The following is a 21039-nucleotide window of genomic DNA, read 5'->3' on the forward strand; positions in this document are numbered from 1 at the left end:
CTTTAGCTTCTTGAATATGTCCTTTTAATTTTTCAGGTCAGTGGAACCCCGTGTAATTGCTAAGTATTCATCATGTAGTGACATTCAAATGACATTAGCCCAGCCCTATAGTTATATGCAGTTTTATTATATTCTGAATGTGGCAAGGTTGTTCTTTATGCTACACAAAGACACTGTGATAATGACATTGTATTAATGACAAGTTATAATGGCTCTAGAAGCACTTAAGGTGACTTACATTTTCACATGCTCTATGTAATCCGGCAGTTCAATAACACTGTATACATGTTGGCATTAGACACTACTGACTTTATTTGGGTAAGCATTTGGCACGAAAGTAAATACTTTTTTTTTTATATTTCATTTTTATATTTATGTGGGTTGTTTTGAGCTCAGAAAAGAGGCCGGGGTTTGACCATAGCATCCTTGGAGAGACTACCACTGGAGCGGGACAGGGGTACAGTTTGAGTAGGGCTCCTCCACTTGTTGTAGTTGAAGCTGGGGGTGAATCCCGTTCGGTTGTTCTGAGGTGGGAAGAAGCTGGGGAAGTGAACAGGCGGCAGGACGAGCACCACAGGCTTCAGCACCTCCTGAGGAACTCTGCGGGGACGGACAACCGGGGTCAGCGGGGTAGAAGGAGGAGGGGCAGGAGTCAGGGTGGTGGTGGAAGTTGTAACGTTGAATACGGGGGTGATGCTTTTCTTGCTGGTGCTGTTTTCTAGTTTGGAGGAAGAGAAGGAGCTGGACTCAGTGTTCTTTGAGGCCCGCAAGCGCACTGCTTTGGCTTTTCCTGAAGGACAAAGACAATGAGATAGAAGTTGGAGGTAGTGCGCCGGACCAAACATTGAGAAAAGGGGATGAAGAATAATAGTAACAATAATTAGATATTGAACTACTTCTGTTTAAACCAAACTGTATTCAGTGTTACTCCTCTTAGCCAGGAATAGAGAAGATTGATACCACTAGCGGTAATAATATAATTACAAAATGTCTCCAGCCGTATGTACCCCTTGAAATATAGGACTGAAATACCCACCTTGTGTAGACTGCCGCCTGTTAGTAAATTCGTGATGTCCACACAAAGTAGTGCTGTTGCTGCCCTTTGTCTCTTGGTTTTTGGATTGAATACTAACAGAGAGGTTGGGCTGAGAGGTGCGAGCATGGGTTGTTTTAGTCATCCTGATGGTATGTCCATGCTGATCTTTTCTGGTTAGCTGGTGGTTGGAACCGATCCTGTCCAGTATGCCTTTGGCATTTGCCCTGTCAAGCACTTCGTGTGGTGCCTCTTTGACGACTGGCTCAGGCTGTTGAGAAGTGACAAAGCAATATATATTATTTACTGACCAAATAATTGTAAGGGTGAACATGTATTGGTGAATGAAATATATTTTATACTGAAGCATAAAGCCAGCCCTCCACGTACCATAAATTACTAAATTACTAAACTAACTGACAGGCCACCCAGACACTCCAGAAAAAAGTAAAGAAATATTGTACATTCTTATATTACAATGAAAAAGTAATGTAGAAATGTGTGCCGATGCAATGCTTTATCTGCCCTGTAATCATATATCCACATTGTTAGATGGACTAAGCAAACTGTTTTCTGAAGCCCGTGCCTGCTGTATTTCTGACTATTACCGCCCATTCCCGCAATGTGTGTTTCACTTCCGCCTGCACCTGCTAACATTCAGACAATTCCCGCCTGCATAATAGAGTTCCATTGATTTTGTCTCTTCTATTTTACTGTGTACTATTAATAAAGAGATGTATACCTGTCAGTAATAACATTGCAAAATCACGTTCTCCTCCTCCGCATTTAAACGTAACACAAAGTGTCAATAATCCCTTTACGGGTGAAGAAAAGTGCTTTGTCTTTGAAACAGAGCTCACTTTGACCTGGGAGAATGGAGCAGGTATGTCACCTCAACCCAGAAGTGCCAAATTTGAACCTGGTGTAGTCCAATACTTTTGAACATTTGTACTCCAATTCGTTTCCATCTCTGTCAGTAACAACTGATACATTTGTCAGACTTCCATATGCTTTGTTTTTGTATTGTAATGAACTGCTTTGATCTTCATTTGTTATCTCCTTCCTTCAAGTTAACGCTAAATCCCGCAGTTTATTTTTTGACCACCCGCTCCCACAAGATTTGCAGTCCTCTATAATTTAATGCATACACTAAAAATACATTTGTTTACCATATCAAAAAATAGAGAATTAGTGGTCTAGGTGCTGTACACCATATATAATATTGGTAAAAAAGAGGAGAGGAGAGGAAAGAGAGGAGAGGAGAGAGCCACCATGTCCTTGATGCTGGCTGCAGGGTCACCTGCTGTCTCAGCACCAGCCCACACAGCAGCCAACTGCTCTCCCCAACGCCTGAATTATTCACAGGCACAGTGTACACTATGGGGACATGCAGCCTGTGTGGGTTTATGTGTGTATTTTGTTTTTAAGTGCTTGCTTGTACTTTAATGCAAATGTGTATATGTGTCTGTTTGTAATTCTTTGTACACAGGTGTGTGTACATATATACTGTAATGTGTGTATGTTAATACAAGGAGTGCACTTTGCACATGTGCAATGCACTGTGGTGATACGCTCTGTACACACAGGTAAACATGCTTCAGAAGCACCGCTGTAATGCAGTCTTTGGTGGACGCCCTGAACTTCATTGATGCTAACTCATACGGACAGGGGGCGCTGAATTATTCAACAGACACTCTCCCTTGCCTCCCTTGCTTCCCCCTCACCCCTGTAAATCTCACTTCCTCTCCATCTTCACTAACCAACTATGCCATACTCTGTAAATTTCTAATTTCCTTCAACACTCTGCCAAACTTAGCTGCCACAGCTTACCCTGGAGCTGAACCCATACAGAGGTCAAAATCATTACTACCACTATATCTCACAAACTACATCCAAATTTATGAGACTTATCCTAATCAATGAAGAAAATAAAGTCAAAGTGAAAAGTTTAGGGGATCTGGATTTTAATATTGTCTTAATTCGTCCTTCAGAGACTGGGAACTTTGAGAGGAAAGCCCACCTGTGATGTACTCTGCTTCCTCTGGAAATTAGGCCAGAAACACATCACTTGACTGTGTTTATTGTTCCCAGCTGTTTCTGTATGGAGGCCTCATAAAGAACTTTACTATGCACCGCTATGACAGTCGATGTAAGCCAGACAGCAGTCAAACACTTATATAATTGCTATTTTTATGGCGCTTTTCAGAGTGCCACAATAACTTTTGATTAGCTGAGTTTATTAGAGGCAGGGAGGAAAAAATCCTGTTTGAGGCACCATTACAGCAGTTTGATTATCTTTTCATTCCTATCTGTGGAGGTATAAAACATGATGGATGGCTGGAGAGGAACAGAAACTACAGTGCGAGAGAGCTCTGTCACACCCGGTGGGGTTAAGATGGCTTAATAAGCGTAAGAGTAGATTTCATAATGTGGGGAGAGTATGTTGTCGATTATGAGGATGTGGGGATCCCAGTCACACAGACTCGATGAGAGTTGCGGATGCACCTTTACCAAGCCTGTAGATCCACTGCAACACACTGCACTTACAGCTGGTTAGAGCTGGGCCTACTTCCTGTAACAGTCTTACTGTCTCACTTAACAACAACCAACAAAAATAATAAAGAGTTAGAGGAGGAGAGAGCTTTAGACAGAGAGAGAGACAGGTGATAGTAGAAAGGAGAGAGGGTCAGTTTAGATGAAATAGGAAAACAGAAAGAGAAACTTAATTAAGAAATGAAAGCCTGTCAGAGAGAGCTACAGCGACATCCCAACAGACCTTTTTCACAGCAGCCATTTTGACATGAAATATTAAGGTAAACACGGTTGACACTAATTAAGGTTCTGTCCCATTTAGTGTAGCAGAGTCTTTCCAGTGAACCACCATGCAAAATAGCAGCACCCTGACTCTGTTTGACCTGAATAGAACAGAATCTTAATTAGTATCATAGGTAACAGCTGTGTTTACCCTACTATCTTATGTGGAAATGGCTGCTGTAAAAGAAGTCTATTAATGTTAATAAAAGAGCCAGAAAGATTCTTTCAGGCATTGACTTTGTTGAAACTGTTACAATAAACCGAAATCTAGAGTGCCTAATTTTCAAGTATAATTCATTAACACCTTCTCGGACATATTCACACACCAACAGATCCAGTTTCCATGCAGTGCAATGCTCTGAAGCCAACATCAACCTCTCTCACGCTTCTGATCCTGTAATTTCATCCTGATTTCCCTGATTTCTATTTCTAAACCATTTTGGCATTCATTCACACTCTTTCTGCCACCTTCTCCTCCTACATCTCGCACTTTATTTTCTGATGGCTAATTAGGCTCGGACGACATTCTCATTTCTTCTAGCAGTCTGAACTCTTCACTCCTCTACCTTTTTTCTGTCTTAAGGTTTTGAACAAGTACCTGTCACAGCCTGTGATGCTCATTTTCACCTGATTTCATCTTCAGTAGCCTCGTTCCCTGCTTCTCCTTTCTGCCCAAACAAAAAGACATTCAAAGGGCCCTGTTTCTACACTTAAAAGACAAGCTTCAGTTTTCCAGTGGATGAATTGTTCCTGACAGATAGCAGGCTGCACAGGATACCTGCTTCATCATAATTCCCACACTTGTCTTAAAGCACACCAATAAAACTTCTCTCTGCCGTGTCTGCTTGTCATGAGAGAGCCAATTGCACGAATAGCTTTTGAGCTCAGAAGAAAGCAAGTGAAGTATAAGGGAGTTCCTCAGCAGTCATAAGGGACGAGTCAATGTTTAACTTCAGTGTTCACTGTATTGTATTTATGTGTGTGTATAGTGTGTGTATGCATATAAGAAATTATACTAAAATAAATATGTTCTATTTCAAACACTTTGAATACTGAACACTCACACAATGAACAGCCAGCCAAATAACACTTTGGTATCACACTGGGAAAGCCAATGGTTAGGTCCAAGGCTAATGTTGGATCTTTCCTGACATTGAAAACCAGACAGCTTGCCAGGGCCAGATGCTAAATGAGCTAAATTTATCACTGCTTGTCTCTTTGGCTGCCCCAGCTGAAAGGAGCAGCAGCAGTCGACTGGTGGAGTAACTTTTTGAAGCTACAATAGATTATTTTCAAGAAGTAAAATGATTATATAGAACATGACATCTTGTGGAAGAAGATCTTGACTTTGCATTTTGAGAGAGATGTTGGAGGTTTTGCTAATCCTTCCTTGGCAGCTCCTCAAAAATGTTTATATTGGCTTCAACATTGAGTCATGGTGGTCACTACCATGCCTAATATAATGTTAAACGCTAAATTGACCCTTGACTTCCTGTGGTAGATAAGTCTAGTGTTGAGAGAAATAACATAGTAAATATCGAGGATGCAGATATCATGCTTTCTTTGTGAATTCATTGGGGTTAACCACTGCTTTGCTCTGTGAGCTTTCTGTTTAAGTGATGCTGACCTCTCTGTTGAGAACAGCCAGGAAGCAGCCATTGCTCTCTTCAGAGGGCTCCAACATGAAAAAGGGGTCTGTTTCCTCTGGGCCCTCTGCATGATCAGGAATGCTGAACGGGGATGGACTAAGCCTGGATGAAACACACACAGAAAAATACAGTATACAAAATTACACATATGGGCAGCTGCTTTAAATACAACAATACGTAAATGCGTATAAATCCACCAGTTATCTAGGTAAAGCCAGTGCGATCCATACCAGTAATATTACGTGTGTTTTATTTATGATAGCCTGAGGCTTTGCTAGCACGCCAGACCAGCATACTGCAGTCAGGAGTTAAGGCTACAGGAATGGTAAAACTTCAAAAAGTCTTAAGTTCTTCAAACCACACAAACACACACACACACAAAACATACAAAGTATGTCTATGCCAAGCTGTCTGAAAATCTTTTTCCTGCCCTTTTCACAGCACTTAGACACATAAAATGGCACCTTTGATTATATTTTCACTGAATCACTTTCAGTTCCTGCCTGAGGTGTGCTGAGACTTTGACAGAAGCCTGTCTGAAGGGAGACAGACAAACAACCCAGCAAGGCTGACAGACAGTGAGGCAAACAGGCAAAGAAAGACAATGACAGAGACAGATGCACAAAGTGCACCTGGGTACTAAGGTACAGAGACTGAGGCTGACCTGAAGCTAGCTTGTTTTGGTTGTTCCCCCTCCTGCTCTGAGTGGGCATTGGCTTGCTCCAGAGCTCTGCTCACCACCTCAGCATTCTCCTCTGGGTATGACGAACAGGTAGAGTATACCACTGCCAAAACCTTTGGGACTACACAAAAAATGTGTGCATTAAAGCAACAGTATGTACATTTTCTACCTTAAAATAACACTTTCAAAATTACTTTGATGCTATATTAACTTAAAATAGGGTGAATGGGGCCTCGGCTAATTATTTAAAGACAATTATAATAAATCTGCTTCACTGACACGAGACCACATCCATAAAAAACAAACTGATTTCATGTTCAATTAAAGCAAAAGGACAGACAAGCACACACACTTTCAGTTTAAAAGTTTCTTCTTCTCTTTCTATGACAATTAAATTTGATTATTCAAACTAAACCATCCTCCTCATCAAGCTCTTCCTTTGAAGAAATGTCTCTTTAATATTAATTTCTTTGCGCTGTTTACGTATGTACATGGCTCATCTTATTCAACTGCTGCTGGCTTGTAGATTTGTGAAGCTATAGGCCGTTTGATTTCCTTCATTTGAGCTTTGATTTCTTTCTTGCTCACTAATTATAGCCCGACAGAAACAATTAACACTGAGCTGATAACAAATAAAACCTACTCGGATGTGGCAAATTGGCTCCAAACAAATGTGAAATATTGCTTCTGAGGAAGTGGAACTGAGTTAAAAAGACGAGAGGACTGAGGCGTGACGCAGAAACATTTGTCATTCAGGTGTCCTGTACTACAGCACACCCACCTCACAGCTGGGACATTAAACGCTATGGAGGTGCATCTGTGTGAGCACTTGTCTATGCGTGCACCTAGAGACACTGAAATGAGACCATCGACTCAACCAAGGCAGGGCACTCGATACAAACCCACCATTAATTAACAGTCCTATTAGAAAGTATCTACATTGGCAAAAACGTAGACCAAGGCCGATCGATGGCGGTGTGATTAGAGGAGCTGGTTTTCATTGCCCCTAACAGAAAGACCCCACCTGCTCGATGAACATGACCCAGACCAACACAGAAAGAAGAGCGCTGAACAATACAAGACGGACTGAGGCTAATGACTGTAGATCATGGACACAGATTAACACGCAACTGAATGGGATAAAATACACATAGAACACAACTGAGCAGAGCAGCACGGACTGCAGAATATAACTGTGTTGTGTATAGAATAGAATAAGATGTAAGAATAGAATAAGATGTAAAGTAGGTCCGTCTGTCATATTCAGTTCTACAGAATGTTTGCAATACAAAGCAGATCCCTAATCACTTGTTTAAAATATGCAAGGAATGCTGCAGCAGACTGTGTCTGACCGGCGCAGAGCAACATTAGCATTCCCAATTAAGACTCAGACGATCTCCCAGGGATACCACAGGCTTCATTCTAAAGGCAAGCAAGATTAGATAATTAGGAAGTATAAGCTACATTGTGTCAGAGAAGGTGAGAGGGGCTACGCGCTCCAGAGTGAGCTCATATGGTGTGTGTGTCTGACTGTGTTTGTGTGTGTGCATGTCAACATGAGAGCAGGTGGTTCGACACTCACACTTCAAGGCGTGATCAATATCCTTCCTCTGCTGGGCTACCAGAGCTTCCAGTTTGCTCTGGGCTATGGAGCCCTTTGATAAGTCCTGCAGCAGGTCTGTGTCTGAGAAAAACGAAGAAGTATTTTAGAGAAGAATCTCTGTTTTATTAACTGAGATAACAAGTTATAAGTTATATAAGAGTTATATATAAGCAACTCTAATATAAATAACCTCCACATAAGAAGATGGAAGGGCTTGAGCGGTTAGGATGTGCAGCCTACGAGAGGATTGTGAGTGGATCATCAGTAATTATGTTTAAAACATCAAACACAGTGATAAAATGGAATTTTTTATTCACAGTAATGCTCTTCATCTTCTGTTTAAACACAAAAAAAAGAAGTAATGGGGACTCAGTTGTTTTAGAAATTGTTCTGTTTTATATTTATGGATTAAATCATGGTTTAGTAGATTTTTTTTTCTTTAAACCTAAAATACCACTGTAGCTACAAAACGTTTAGATTTATCGACTTTTTTGAAAATATGAAAGTGGTAGAACTACACAGGGTTAGGGATTTGCATAATTTGCCTTTAGAGAATATGAGTTTGCTGTGGTGCACGGATCGCTATGTACCTCCATTCTCTTGCAGTATGAATTCAACTGGGTTGCTGACTGCAGACACAGAACACTTGGGGGTTAAGAGGATGACGTGCACCTTCTGAAGTCGCTTATCACTGCCGTCCAAAGACTGGAAGTCCTCTGGTATCAGCTTCACATCTGAGAAGAATGCACATAACTTAATGATAACCACAAACACACATTTGCTCAATGCTTAAAATCTGTTCACAAAGTCCCACTATATCTCTTTGTAGAAAAATACCTTGCCTGAGGGCGTCTTTTGTAATTACAGAAATGGCAGCTTCGTCACATGTGCCAAATTGTTTCCCTAATGACTTGCTGAGAAGGCAGCCACTATCAGCATATGATATTTACTCACAGCTCAGAATCATTGTCTGGTACGAGTCTGAGAATTTGCTGACAAAAAAAACAACTGGCAATCATTTTTTGTTACAGTTGTTGGCACTCTGTCTAAATATCCTAAATCTTTGTTGTAATTGGTCAGCTCATGAAACATTTGTCACATTTGTTCAAATTTAGTCACTTCACTTTAAGTGTCCATTTGCTAAAAAAAAGCAGTTTGAAGAAATAATGGACCAGTGTGACCAGTTTCCCATTCTCCCTTATAAATGAAAGACACATAAAGACAAAGAAGTCATTAAAACAAGGACAGTAAACTTGGGTTGTCTGCTTCCATCTCTGTCTGTCTCCTTTTTTCCCTCTCATACTAAACACAGTTGCACCCATGGACACATCCATTTTATGCCTACTCTTGCAGCCCATGGCAGTCACAGCCTGCTGTAGCTCCTCCCTCTGAGCATCTGTACGATCGCTGACACAAACGTAGAGTGTAGGCTGGTTGTTGCCCTTGGCTTTATGTTTCTCTGCAATTAGGGAGGCAGTGTGGGAGACAGTGAGGCCGGAGAAGCAGCCCACCATAAGAACACCTCCTTCCTCTGGCAGCAGGGAGCATACTGCATTTGGGCCCAGGCTGCAAGATTTATCCTACAGACACATTGAGCAAAAAGCATTAGTTTGATAAAGAGACCAGCAGACTGACTTCTAGATTCAGGTTCAGGTAGATACACCCTGGAAACTAATGAGACACAAGCTAGGATAAGAGAAAGTAGGAGGGAAAGTTGCACTGTATGAGAGCAGTAAATAGAATTGAGGTGGGAATTGATGAGAGAGGAGAGGGAGTTTGGAGCAGATGTTGCAAAGCAGGTACTCAGGGCAAGAGGAGCTAAAGAGGAATACAAAGGAAGAAGGAGAGTAACAGTGCAGTCAGATTACAAGAGAGATATCCTTCAATCAGTGGGGTCCCCTCTAGAAATAGTGCTGAAAGTATCCCTGCGGAACCACTGGGCTGGCTTGAGTTTCTGTACTTAGTATCACAGGGTTTGTCAGGAAAGACAAACCAGGGTGGGGAAGAACAAGGACATTTGGAAAGACAGAGGAGAGAAAGTGTGATGGAGGCTCATAAAATTGAGAGAAGGAGTGGTGATTAATTAGGCAGTGGTGTTGAATATTTGATTGAATTTGGCTGCAAAATCTGATTTAATTGTGTTGTGGTGCTGTGTGCTGCTTGCAGTTTGTATGGCAGCTTGACTTTAATGGAAGAGAAATTAAATGATTAAACTGCTCTCCCCCTCCCAGACCGGAGAATTCTTTATGGCAAGAAGTGAAATATGAGAAGCAGTGGTGTGAAATATTTGTATCTGCGCAAACTAATCTTAGTTGGCATAAGGGATCTCAGTCTTATAATCAATTCGAGCAAGTCCATTACCAAAGTGAAATCATAAATATCAGAGAAGATTGATGGGGCTGAGCAGATTTCCACAGCTATGTTAAAGTCTACAGGGAGAAGGCTGCTCTTGTAAGGAACCTCCTATCTCTCTCTCTATGTGCAGCTTGTACCTGGATGATGAGTTTGTGGTCGCTAAGCAGCTTGGTGGAGTACAGCTGAGCCTTCAGCTGAGCAGGGAATACCAGTATATCCCCACAGTGGGGATCCTGGCAGAAGGTCTGGCCCTCCAGCTGCCCAATCGATTTCACCTGCGAGAAGCCCGCACTCTTCAGCACACTTAGGACCTCATCAAGGCTAGAAACAAAGGAGAGGAGGAGGGGGAGATAGAGCAGATTAGAGGAAGCCCAAGAGAAAGGATGAGGGAAGGAGGGAAGAAGGTGAGAGGTGGAAGAAAGAGGAAGACTGTCATCATAGATAATAATAGTGTGTAGAATTGCTATGTGGCCTTTTACAAGACTTAAAAGTAAAATGTGCTATAAGAGCCATTTAGGGTACACACATGCACCCACACACACACATACACACACAACTAGTCCCAACAGGTGACCTTTACAGTCCCAGAGCTTGCTGAGGGTTGTTGCTGATTGAATCTGTCCACAGCAGCAGGATTTACACCTAACTGAATCAGCCTGTCGGGACGCGTGCAAGAACACATATTAGAACACACACACACACACACACATACAACGACACACAGACACACACAGGGGTTTAATTGGATGTCAGCTGGGCACCTGGCCTATAAAACATTAGGTAGCACCCCAAGTTAAAGGTCTGTGTGTAGATGTAATAGTGTGTGTGTAGAGGCTAGCACACACTCTATACATGCTTACAGTGCATTCCTGTGTGCATGTACAGGTGGTAGTTACCTGCTTCTGTGAGAGTGAGTGAGTGAATGGTCTATGTATGTAGATGCTCAGCTGACCTGCTCTTCAGCATGTTGATCCATGCGTAAAGCGGAAGACTGATTGATCTCTCCTGCATGGTCTTCACGCTCTCAGGCAAGATACACTCAATGGACAAGAGATCATGTTTGATCCTGCAGCGGGCCAAAGAGGCTGCCAGCTTGGTTTTAAACCTAAACAAAACACATACAAAAGAAAAATATTTAGATCTATATCTATTTGTACTGCCTTTTAGCATTCCACTTCAAGTTTGGGATCTTCTTTTTTGTCATTATTTTATTTATTTGTCCTCACCTGAGGAGGTGGTTCTCGGCATCTCGAACTTCCCGTATGATCTCCTCGTCCCCCTGGCGTTCCCGTGGGAGGAACTTTCTGTCCTGGAAGTCATAGAGCATGACGCCAACAAGGCTCATCTGATCATCTGGCTAGAGCATAAGAACAAGAAAGTACAGTTAATAGGTGACTTCTGTTTTACCAAAAGAACAAAGAAAAGGGAGGAACAAGCATAGAGGCTGCAAGCCCAATAGACAAACTGAAAAACTTTTCTTAAGCTTTTATTTGGTGTATTATGCCTCAAAGGGTCCGCTGCTTATGGTACATACTGTATCTACAATGTACACAAAACCAAGACAACACTATCTGACATTTTCTGATTCAGTGTACTGGCAATTACTCTATTTTGGTTACCTAATGACTAAATTATCCCGTTTGTAGAAACGAACACACACACTTTGCTCAAGGATGTCCTGCCATGACCCCACTGCTGCCACTTAATTAAACATCGGAGGAAGCCTGAGTTATGTCTCTACCTCTCCTCCTCTTCAATTATCTCCATCCCTTCAGCTCTCTACCCTCTCTCTCTTTTTCTTCCTGTGTCTACGTCCCTCTCTTTCTCTCTCTCTCTCTCCCTCTCCCCCTCTCTGTCCCTAAGGGTGGGAGGGCACCAGCCGCACTAGTGGCAGATGGTGTTCCACGGCTGCAACAGCTTGCAACATTCTCACTACTGGGCTAATGGGCCGAGAAGTTAGAGCGCTACAAGGGTTTATGCGGCAGCTAAGGAATTAGCCAACACTTATTATTCATTCCAGGGGCTATTAATTTCATTTTTGGAAAGGTCGGTTTCAGAAACAGGTTCTGGCCTTCCACTTTTCCTCTCTCATCTCTCTACCTCAATTTCCACTTGCTCTTTACCAAGGTTAAACCCTTGGGTCTGGGGAAATTCCCAGTCATTAAGTTGCCTGGCAACTGTGTCTCATGGTGGGAAGACTGGCCAACAGTAAACATGTGGGCTATGTTTAGTTACCTCAGATGCAGGTCTGTGACATAAGAAATGGACTTGAGCTCGCAATCTTATCACACGAACATAAACTGGATTTAAAAATATTGTTAGTGTTAATGCTAACCTTGGCTAATGGTAAAATTCAATCAAGTATAATGAGACAATGAGACATTAATATGTTCCACTGATGAATTCAAAGTTGATACATGTTGATTTTAAACATTAGAGAGAGGAAACTACAATGTAAACGAGATGTAATTAAAGTTTCATATGGCTCATTGTACACAACACTCACATCTACTTTGTCACTCAGACTCATGGACTCATGTCCATCCTCCACAGGATTTAAGCTTAATTTGCTCTCTCCACTGTGATCAAATGCACCTTGGGCTCTTTCAGGACGCAAGTCTATCAATATCTTAATTTTTCATTCTCATTTTATCCCCTCATGTACCCCCCTTTTTTAAGCCCGCCTATTCCCTCTTTCTCCTCTCTCTATCAAGGTTGAACTTTATAGATGCCGGCAGTGTAAAAGGAGGTGAGAGTGAGTTCTAAAGACTGTCTCATTGTGTCTGGGCTTTATTGTCTCGCCAGAGGGATGCAGAGTAACGACCTGCCACCAACACATAGGGAGACCCATTCATTTCACCCAGGGCCATATTTCACAAAGCTACAGTGTGAATGTACTGTATGAGTCCGTGTTGGGATTGCTTTGCAAACACAATTCATGTGTATTAATGTCTGTATATATTTGCGCCCTCGCTGAAGACATTGGTTGTCTACAATCTGTATACTCGGTGACAGCTTTGTTTTCTGTTTACACATTCACCACCTCTTGCTTTCATTACTCTTCTTCTCTACCAGCTATGTGCACGCAGACTGGCTTTGTGCATGTTTTATCACCATCCAGACTGTTAGGGAAGAACGCTAGAGCAGCCCTCTTTCCACAGCTTCTTTTATGTGGAATGTTAAAAGTAGGGCAAAAGTACATGCCAATCTCCACCAGAGGATACCTCTTCACTTAAGTAGAAGAGCGTTTTTCTTCTGTCTAACAGCCGCTGGTTCACAGAGAATGTGCAGGGAATCTTTTTTATTTTCACGCCTACAAAGCATAGCCTTAGTATCACTAATAACATTCAGCACACTGGTTTGAGGACATATATAGGATAGACACCGTGCAGAATAAACTCAGATGCCACATTCGAAAACACAGCCCCTAGGTTGTTACGGCATTTTGATTTCACCACTAATTAAAGGGATTTTTTGTTTGAGAAAAGTAATAAACAAAAAGGCACATTCTACCACATAGTACCTTTGAGATTTGCCACTCCACAGGGAGCGATTGTCGCTGATTAGGGTGGGGAATATAAAAGACATGAGGTGCTTTGTGAGTTGATGAAAGTAGTGTATCAGTGTAATACATCAATATTGCTGGTCCTGATTAGAGGTCTAGAGACAGAACAAAGACTACATGGAATATTAACAGCAAGACATGAATATTGGAGAACACTGAGCGAAACACTGTCAAAGGATTGTGAGTGAAAAGAAACAGCACGAGGTAAACAAAGCTATAAACAAAGGAACAGCATGGTAAACTCCTAAACTTAAGCCTAGTTAGGCTTTGAATAAAAAGTAAATTGAAAGTAACAGATGTGCATCTCACCAAACTAAGACATTAAACATAAAATACTGCTGTATTAAAATATATGGTCTCTATGAAACTCTCTTACCAGTGGTTGAGTGAGGTAAAAGCCGCTGTCAATCATGATGTCCTCCAGCAGTTCTTGATCTGTGCAGAAACAAAGTTAAAATGGGTTAGGTGTGTAGAAGGATAGAAATGGAGTAATGTGGATTTCCATTACTAATTATGTGTCTGAGTAATAATGATCCATATTAGTCCCATCTTTTGTATCAGGGTCTAATTATCCCTGGAAACCAACCCCAGCTCCTTCATTTGGAGAATGAGATCGAAGCACGGGAAATTACTCCTATCCATTAACTGGTAAAATATATGTGACGAAGGACGAATCCATATCTAATGATGAGAAAAATGTCTAGAAAAAAAAAGAGAGAAACAAGATTAAAACAAAGAGAGGCTCCTAGAGGCACCCCCAAATGATAGTGATTTAATTTGAAAAGATAATTCAATTAGATGGGGGGCAGGGGGGGTAATTTGCCGTGATTAAACACTTATTTGGTGCTTAATTAAAAGTAATCTGATTCTTCATTTGCCTAATTTCCTTCATTTATTGTGTCTGTGCTGAGTGGGTGTGTGTAATCGGAGAAAGATTGACATTAATGACATCTGAAGTAATAAACAGGCTGCATCTTAACATGATCAGTAAAACCAGATGTAACAAGCACACATGGGTTTCATATCAGAGTAGACTGTGTTTGTATGAATGTTGTTATCTTCTTTTTTTTATCCAACACCTGTTGCCTGCAAATAATGTAGTAGTGACCTGATGGGCACACATGATTGTCTAGTTTTACACTTTTATATTATACAGATTAAGATACTTATAGAAACTTGGGTCTGCTACGTTTTTGTGAGTTTTCCTTCCTAGGTTATACAATTAAACTTTGCTTGACCTTCTTTATCAAATCTGGACAGAAGTCTGAAAAAGGTAACTGAACTGTGGTGAGAGCTGCTTATCTGATACGCATGGTTTACAGAGTTTTTTCATCCTCTTCCCTTGGCTGCCATATCATAAAAGCAGCAACTGTCTCACTAGCCAACAGGATGCTTTCTCTCTGCAATATACATAAAAATACACACAGACTTATCTTCCATTCCCATCTGTGAACTGTGGGCTCTCCATTTCAGTATGAGGGAGATAGAGATCTAGTTTATCACATTAGGATCAAAGACTTTTGCTTCTTATTCTTGACAGACAAACCTCTGAAGCTGTGAATAAAAGGTGAGCACAGGACAGAGCCCGTCCACTGCAACACCATGGAAACCACAGCCACTGCTGTTAACTTATCGCAGCATCTCAAATCATGCCAAAAAAACTGTACTCAGGGTCTCGGCCAAATGCACACTGCATAGAGAGCGTGCAGTACTGGACAAACACACACATCAGCATGCAGTTATACATCCACATACACACACACAAAAACAGCCGGGAACACAAATAAATGTTTGCACATAATACAGCTTATCTTTAATTGATGAAACAAATGTTTGCCATCAGCAGTGGTCTAATTTACAGCAGATGCAGGTCAATGGGGTTTACAATAGTGGTCATTACTGCAGAAGGCCTTAAAGATAAGCCCTGAGGAAAATAACCACTCAGTGCACACAGAGCAGCACAGACCCCAGACGGAGCCATGATGGTTTGGTCTGTAGAGGTCATAGTCTTCCACTTGCTATAAATCACACACAGCAGGTTGAGTAAAACGCAGAGAAAATTCAGCTATAAATCACTTACAGTAGACATCTTTACACAGCAGATACAGTGCCTGGGTTTTACTTGTAAGACAGGACAGAATTACTCAAATCAGAACTCCTGACTCTAGAAGTTGATGAGCAAAAAATGACTTGAAATCAGTCTAACAAGAAATTAGTCCTACACCAGCAGGAGGCACCAGTCATTGCAGGACTTGTTTTGAGGTTGTGTGCTTCCTGGCTTCCATCCAGGGATTACACAATGAGTAGTGACTGATGGTGACTATAGTCAAACAAATCCTCAGTGAAAGAAGCAGACCTGAATGCAGGCTCCGCGCCTCTTCAGCCAGGTCTTTGTCTCACAGTATTCCGCACCAGTGCGCCCGATTGAACATTAATCTAACAGTGGACCAGCCAAAAAAGGTACGTGCCATAAGTTATACAATCACCATCGGACTAAATAGCAAATCTATCTTACATACTAACCACCTGCACAATTTAATATTTGCCGAGGTTTACTGATGCTCTGATTGTGGAAGGAAAAAGATGGGTAAGAAGACAGTCCTCTCTCCCACAAAAGGTGGTCCAAATAACCTTTCTAGTCGCACAAAGAATACAGCAGCTACAGTCATCTGAAAAGGGTGTCTGGCAACCCAGTTGGACAGTATGGACAATGAGGAAGAAATACTCAGAGGCCAATGGAAAGAAAGAGGGAGGAGGAGGAGGAGGAGAAGAGGATGGTGTTCTCATGGCCAGTGACAATTAAATCAACTCAATTTCTACTAGTAAAAACTCACACAAACATTACTTTGCGTAGTTTAACCTCTGCACATTCCTCAAGCACCGAGAACACAAGGTATACGACAGCAAGAAATGAAACCATGACAACATAAAACTGCCTCTAGGTCAGCGATCAAGCAGACTGTCACTCAGATATGAAAAAAGGCCTTTTAAAAAGTCGTCATAATAAGGTCAAAGAAATTGAAAGGCCCTGAAGATATAAAATAAAGACAGAATGAAGTGAAGGGGGAGAGACAGAGAACGCAAGACGAAAAGAACTTGACTGATAAGACTTGTCATTTGGGCGATTTTGTCTATGAAATCATCATCACCAACTCTCCTTCCATATTCTAGTATTGACAGACAATCAAAGCAACAGACAAGTGTGTGTCCTCAGCCACCGATACGGAGCTTACTGAGCGGCTTTTTTGTTTTAAGCAGATAAGAGTCATAATCACAAGATCAATACCAGAGCTTATTGCCATTTTACTCTGTGTGTTTTTCGCTGCTGAAGCATTTCTTCTTTAAGTTAACAACTGACCTCAGCTCAATTTTGGATCAGTCATTCCGAGGCTGTGCACGAATGATGTGTCTTTTGTGCGCGTGGGTATGTGTGTGTGTGTGTGTGTGTGTGTGTGTGTGTGTGTGTGTGTGTGTGTGAGACTGCCAGCATGGGTGTGTGTCACTAGCAAATCAATTTCTGCACCAAAAGTCGGGCTGTTCGTTGGAGGAGGAAGGGGAGAGATTTACATTGGCTTCAAGGCTGTGTCATTTCATCTGCACCCAATTTCACCACACAGCCAACACGAGCGAATCGAACATGTGACCAAAATACGTATGTGAACAGGGCAAGACAACAAGCATGCCTTTCGAGCACGAGTAAACTTTCATTAATGATCAGTACCAAGCGGCTTTTCTTATATAACAATGACGTACTGTTAATTTGCTGTGCAAATACACCAACACCTTAAAATGCAAATTTCACATCAGATACAGAAAAACTCCTTCTTCTCTTTTCTTTTAGAGCATGATCCTAAAAAAAAACTAAAATCAAAGATCATAAATAATATAACCAGTGCCGATATCTGCCTATAATAATGTAAGCTATCCAATGATGGCTTTTGTAGCTCCTCTTTTTGTTAAGTTATCTCTGTTACATTGTCCCAGTATCTGAAATTCTACAAATGAGCTAATTCTAGAAATGTCAGACTTGGGGACCTGTAGAGAAGAATTGTACTAACATGTCACCAATAAAAAAGAGAATATCTGTCTTTGAAATAAGCTCTGAACAAAAAGGGGATTACATTTAACAAGAGATGCAGTATATATTGTAATTGTTCTAAGCTCAAGAAGGCTGTTTTTCCCTACAAGGAGAGCTCAAGTTCAAACTCTTGAGCAAATTAAGATGTTTTGTGCCTGCATTAATAAATTCCACATACTGGCTAGTGTATACAGGAATTCTCTTATAGGGTAAAAAAAGGGTGACGGATGAAAACAATGCCCTGGTTATAAGATCTCTAAGTTCTCTCTGATTATTCTAAGCAATCTAGTCGATTTCACCAGATAATGTAAGTGCTATGACCTAGAGCTGTAAAACTAATTTAGGTTACTGCAACAAAGGTGGTGGGGCTTGTTATGATGGATATTCTGAGGTGATCTGCATTAATTGTGGGACATGAAGCCCGAGGCTTATCCAAGTTCAGCGGATGGATGGTTAGAAGGAACAAAATCATTCATGGCTCTGAGGGTGTTCCTGCTACACTGACCTCTCCTTCCACTGAGAACGCATTCAATCGATTCCAGCCATCTTCCTGCACTGACAGCCGGCTCACCTCCCCTCCCTTATCACCATGGTGATTACACACCCCTGTGACTTCGGTCACCCAGACTCCACCCTGGTCCCAGATAACAGATTATGGGCCAAATTGATTTGTAGCATCACACAGATCCCCGCCTAGTCATTCAAGCATTTTTTTTCTCTTCTACTTGCCCTTCATCAATCTATCTATATCCAATTCTACCTGTCAATTAACTTCCCCAGAGCTATTCATTCTCATTATAAATGGCTGTTTGTTTGCCCGGAATCAACTAGGTTTTATTTAATGTACCTGAAATTAATTAAAATAGGGGTTGCTGAACACCCTTTGCTGGTGTCCTCACTCCAAAGTTGCCCAAAACACACAGTTTAAGTGTATAAAGTGTGTGGATATACAGACATGCAAGGAAGGAACATAAGAGGGGAAAAAACAGTAGTGACAAAAGGTTCAAAATATCCAACCAACTTCACTCTACCAGTCACTTCCACACTCACATTTAAGTGTATTGAAGGCCAACTCAAAAGCTGCACGTTGCATCTCCTCATCTTTGACTTTAGGTAACGAGAGCCCTCTCTCGTTGCCGTAATTCACCAACCGCTGGGCTGCAGACTTCTCCAGGTGGTTATTCTGGAAGATGACTGACGCCAGCAGGTAAATTCTGTCTGGAAAGCCCAGCTGACCTTGACCGGTGGTCTGGGGCTCTGGAGAAACAGAAGCGGCGTCACTGCCGGCGGGGTCATCCACAGGAGTCGGGTCCTTGCTGCTCTCAATCTGGGAGCCAGACTTTTTTGTCTTGCATGTGGAAGAGCGATTGGCACGCCCTCCAATGTTTTTATTTTTCACCATCTTCTCAGAGATGAGATTAGTTTTCTCTCTGACACCTGAAAACACACCATAAAATCTTAAATAATACACAAACCACTCACACGCAAGATTCTATGTTTGTGATTTATGGCAATACAAACTGACTTCACCCATATAACGTTAGTTAGCTCAGATATATAGGCATAATTGTGTTAGTTTATTTGTGAATAAATATCCAGCTATATAAATATTATTGCCAAATGTCAACATTATGACCATGGTGTAAAATGTATAATTTTTAAATTTTGATTTAGTACATTTTCTATGGGTTATATTATCTTTGTTTAATTTAATGTTAGCTTACCAGGTTTGTAGAAACTTTTAAGTTAAACACTTAAACAAACATTATGACCTAGTTAACTAACGTTAGTTAACTATTGAATTAAAGCTAGTTAGCTAAAAGTGCCACAGACTGGAGGCACACATTGTTATTTAACATTAAATAAATAAATCTCTGACTCTGTTTTAAAACAAGTGTAGTAGTTAGCTAACGAATAACTAACGCAGGTAAAATTAATGAATGTGTTAACTGCTAAAGTGCTCTAACAGCTACAGTCAGCCAGCACAAAACTAAAACATTGATTTAGATGAAGTTAAGCAGGCGTCTCTGTCTATAAACTACTTAACGTTAACTTACCTTATGAGAAGAGTGTCCTGTATTCTCTGGCCAAAAGATCTGTAGTCTTCATATTTACCGGTGCGAGTGTTTAGTCTATTAACGTTAGCTTGGCTGTTAACCTTGTCTCGACGCAAAGTCTGTAACTTTAAATAAATCTGGCTCCGTTATTAAACGATGGGCGTTTCCACAGATGTTTACTGCAACCCTCCCCCCGAGCTCCGACACCCTTCAGTCTCTTTCTCGTTAATTCAATAAAAATAAACCACGCGTTTTGAAGTCGCTGTTGATATACAGGGTTGTTGTGTCTCCAGTTAAAAACAAACTTTTCTAAATGTCTGTCAACATTGTGGAAGCGCTCTGGATTAGCGTGCTTCCGTCACCACGGCAACCGCATGCTAATTTCAAGGTCCTGTTCTTCACGGATCAAGAATTAATCTCCTTAACGCTGGGTGTCCTCTGGACAACACTGTGTGCTTGTTAAAGTTTTACAGAGCATTATGTCAAATGAAAGCTAGTGACAACGCTGATGGACAGTAAACATAAATGCAAATGAGTTGCAGATGGCCTGCAGCTGCTGTGGTCCGTGAAGGAAGTTTGTAAACAGGGGTGTATAGGTAAAATAGGTATTATGGCTCTTATAACTTCCTCTCCTCTTTGCACCCCAGTTATTCCACCTGAGACAATAAAAGTAAAAGTATAAAGTATTTCTGATTCTTCCATGTTGTTCTCAGTAACACTCATGTTACATAATTTGGTAATGATTCATTTGTATAATGTGTCATTGTTTTGTATGTATATTTGGCCCTAAGACTATTTCTAATGTAAAGTGAACGTTTTATACACTATAAGTCCAGACACCTTTTCATAAGGTCAGTCAGTGACCCTATTCAAATTTGCACAATAGTCCAAAGAAGGTATGTCATTCTGTTTTTATTTTTTAATTTGATTTTAAAGCCTGATAAAGAGCACCAAATAACATGTTAAATCTCTTCCTTGTAATAAAATAGAGAATAATATTAATAATGTAATTTAAATATAAAGTTAGTCTCAATAGAAATTGTGAGTAATGTATCTATTGTAAGTATTAAATACAAAATATACTTGAAATATGCGCAGAATTATGCAAAGTGGCCCCTCTTAGAGTATTATATAGACATGTACAGTATATAATAACATTGTATGATGTAGATTGATGAATTAACATGTCAGCAGCATGTTAAT

At 41.0% G+C, this 21039-nt stretch overlaps 1 protein-coding gene across 1 annotated transcript; it reads right to left on the reverse strand.

Moving 5' to 3' along the window:
- Nucleotides 1-7: 7 nt before the first annotated feature.
- LOC127374010 (putative methyltransferase NSUN7) lies at nt 8-20247 on the reverse strand. The gene is made up of 13 exons (XM_051418920.1): nt 19837-20247; nt 18830-19216; nt 14078-14136; nt 11363-11493; nt 11089-11241; nt 10274-10457; nt 9127-9361; nt 8372-8515; nt 7761-7862; nt 6161-6299; nt 5475-5598; nt 1037-1304; nt 8-790 (listed from the first exon to the last, which is right to left on the reverse strand). Exons 2-13 carry the CDS (start codon nt 19179-19181, stop codon nt 393-395), a joined length of 2289 nt encoding a protein of 762 aa, XP_051274880.1. The 5' UTR covers nt 19182-19216; nt 19837-20247; the 3' UTR covers nt 8-392.
- Nucleotides 20248-21039: the final 792 nt, after the last annotated feature.

The sequence above is a fragment of the Dicentrarchus labrax genome, unplaced genomic scaffold (assembly GCF_905237075.1).
Source record: "Dicentrarchus labrax unplaced genomic scaffold, dlabrax2021, whole genome shotgun sequence".
Taxonomy (NCBI): domain Eukaryota; kingdom Metazoa; phylum Chordata; class Actinopteri; family Moronidae; genus Dicentrarchus; species Dicentrarchus labrax.

What these genes read in the sequence shown, in the direction of transcription:
- LOC127374010 (XM_051418920.1), bottom strand. Translation starts at nt 19,181, where the DNA reads ATGGTGAAAAATAAAAACATTGGAGGGCGTGCCAATCGCTCTTCCACA. An exon ending in GCCGAGAACCACCTCCTCAG is followed by an intron (nt 11,242 to 11,362) that starts GTGAGGACAAAT and finishes TGTTTTGTTTAG; the next exon opens with GTTTAAAACCAAGCTGGCAG. An exon ending in GACTGCCATGGGCTGCAAGA is followed by an intron (nt 8,516 to 9,126) that starts GTAGGCATAAAA and finishes CATTCTTCTCAG; the next exon opens with ATGTGAAGCTGATACCAGAG.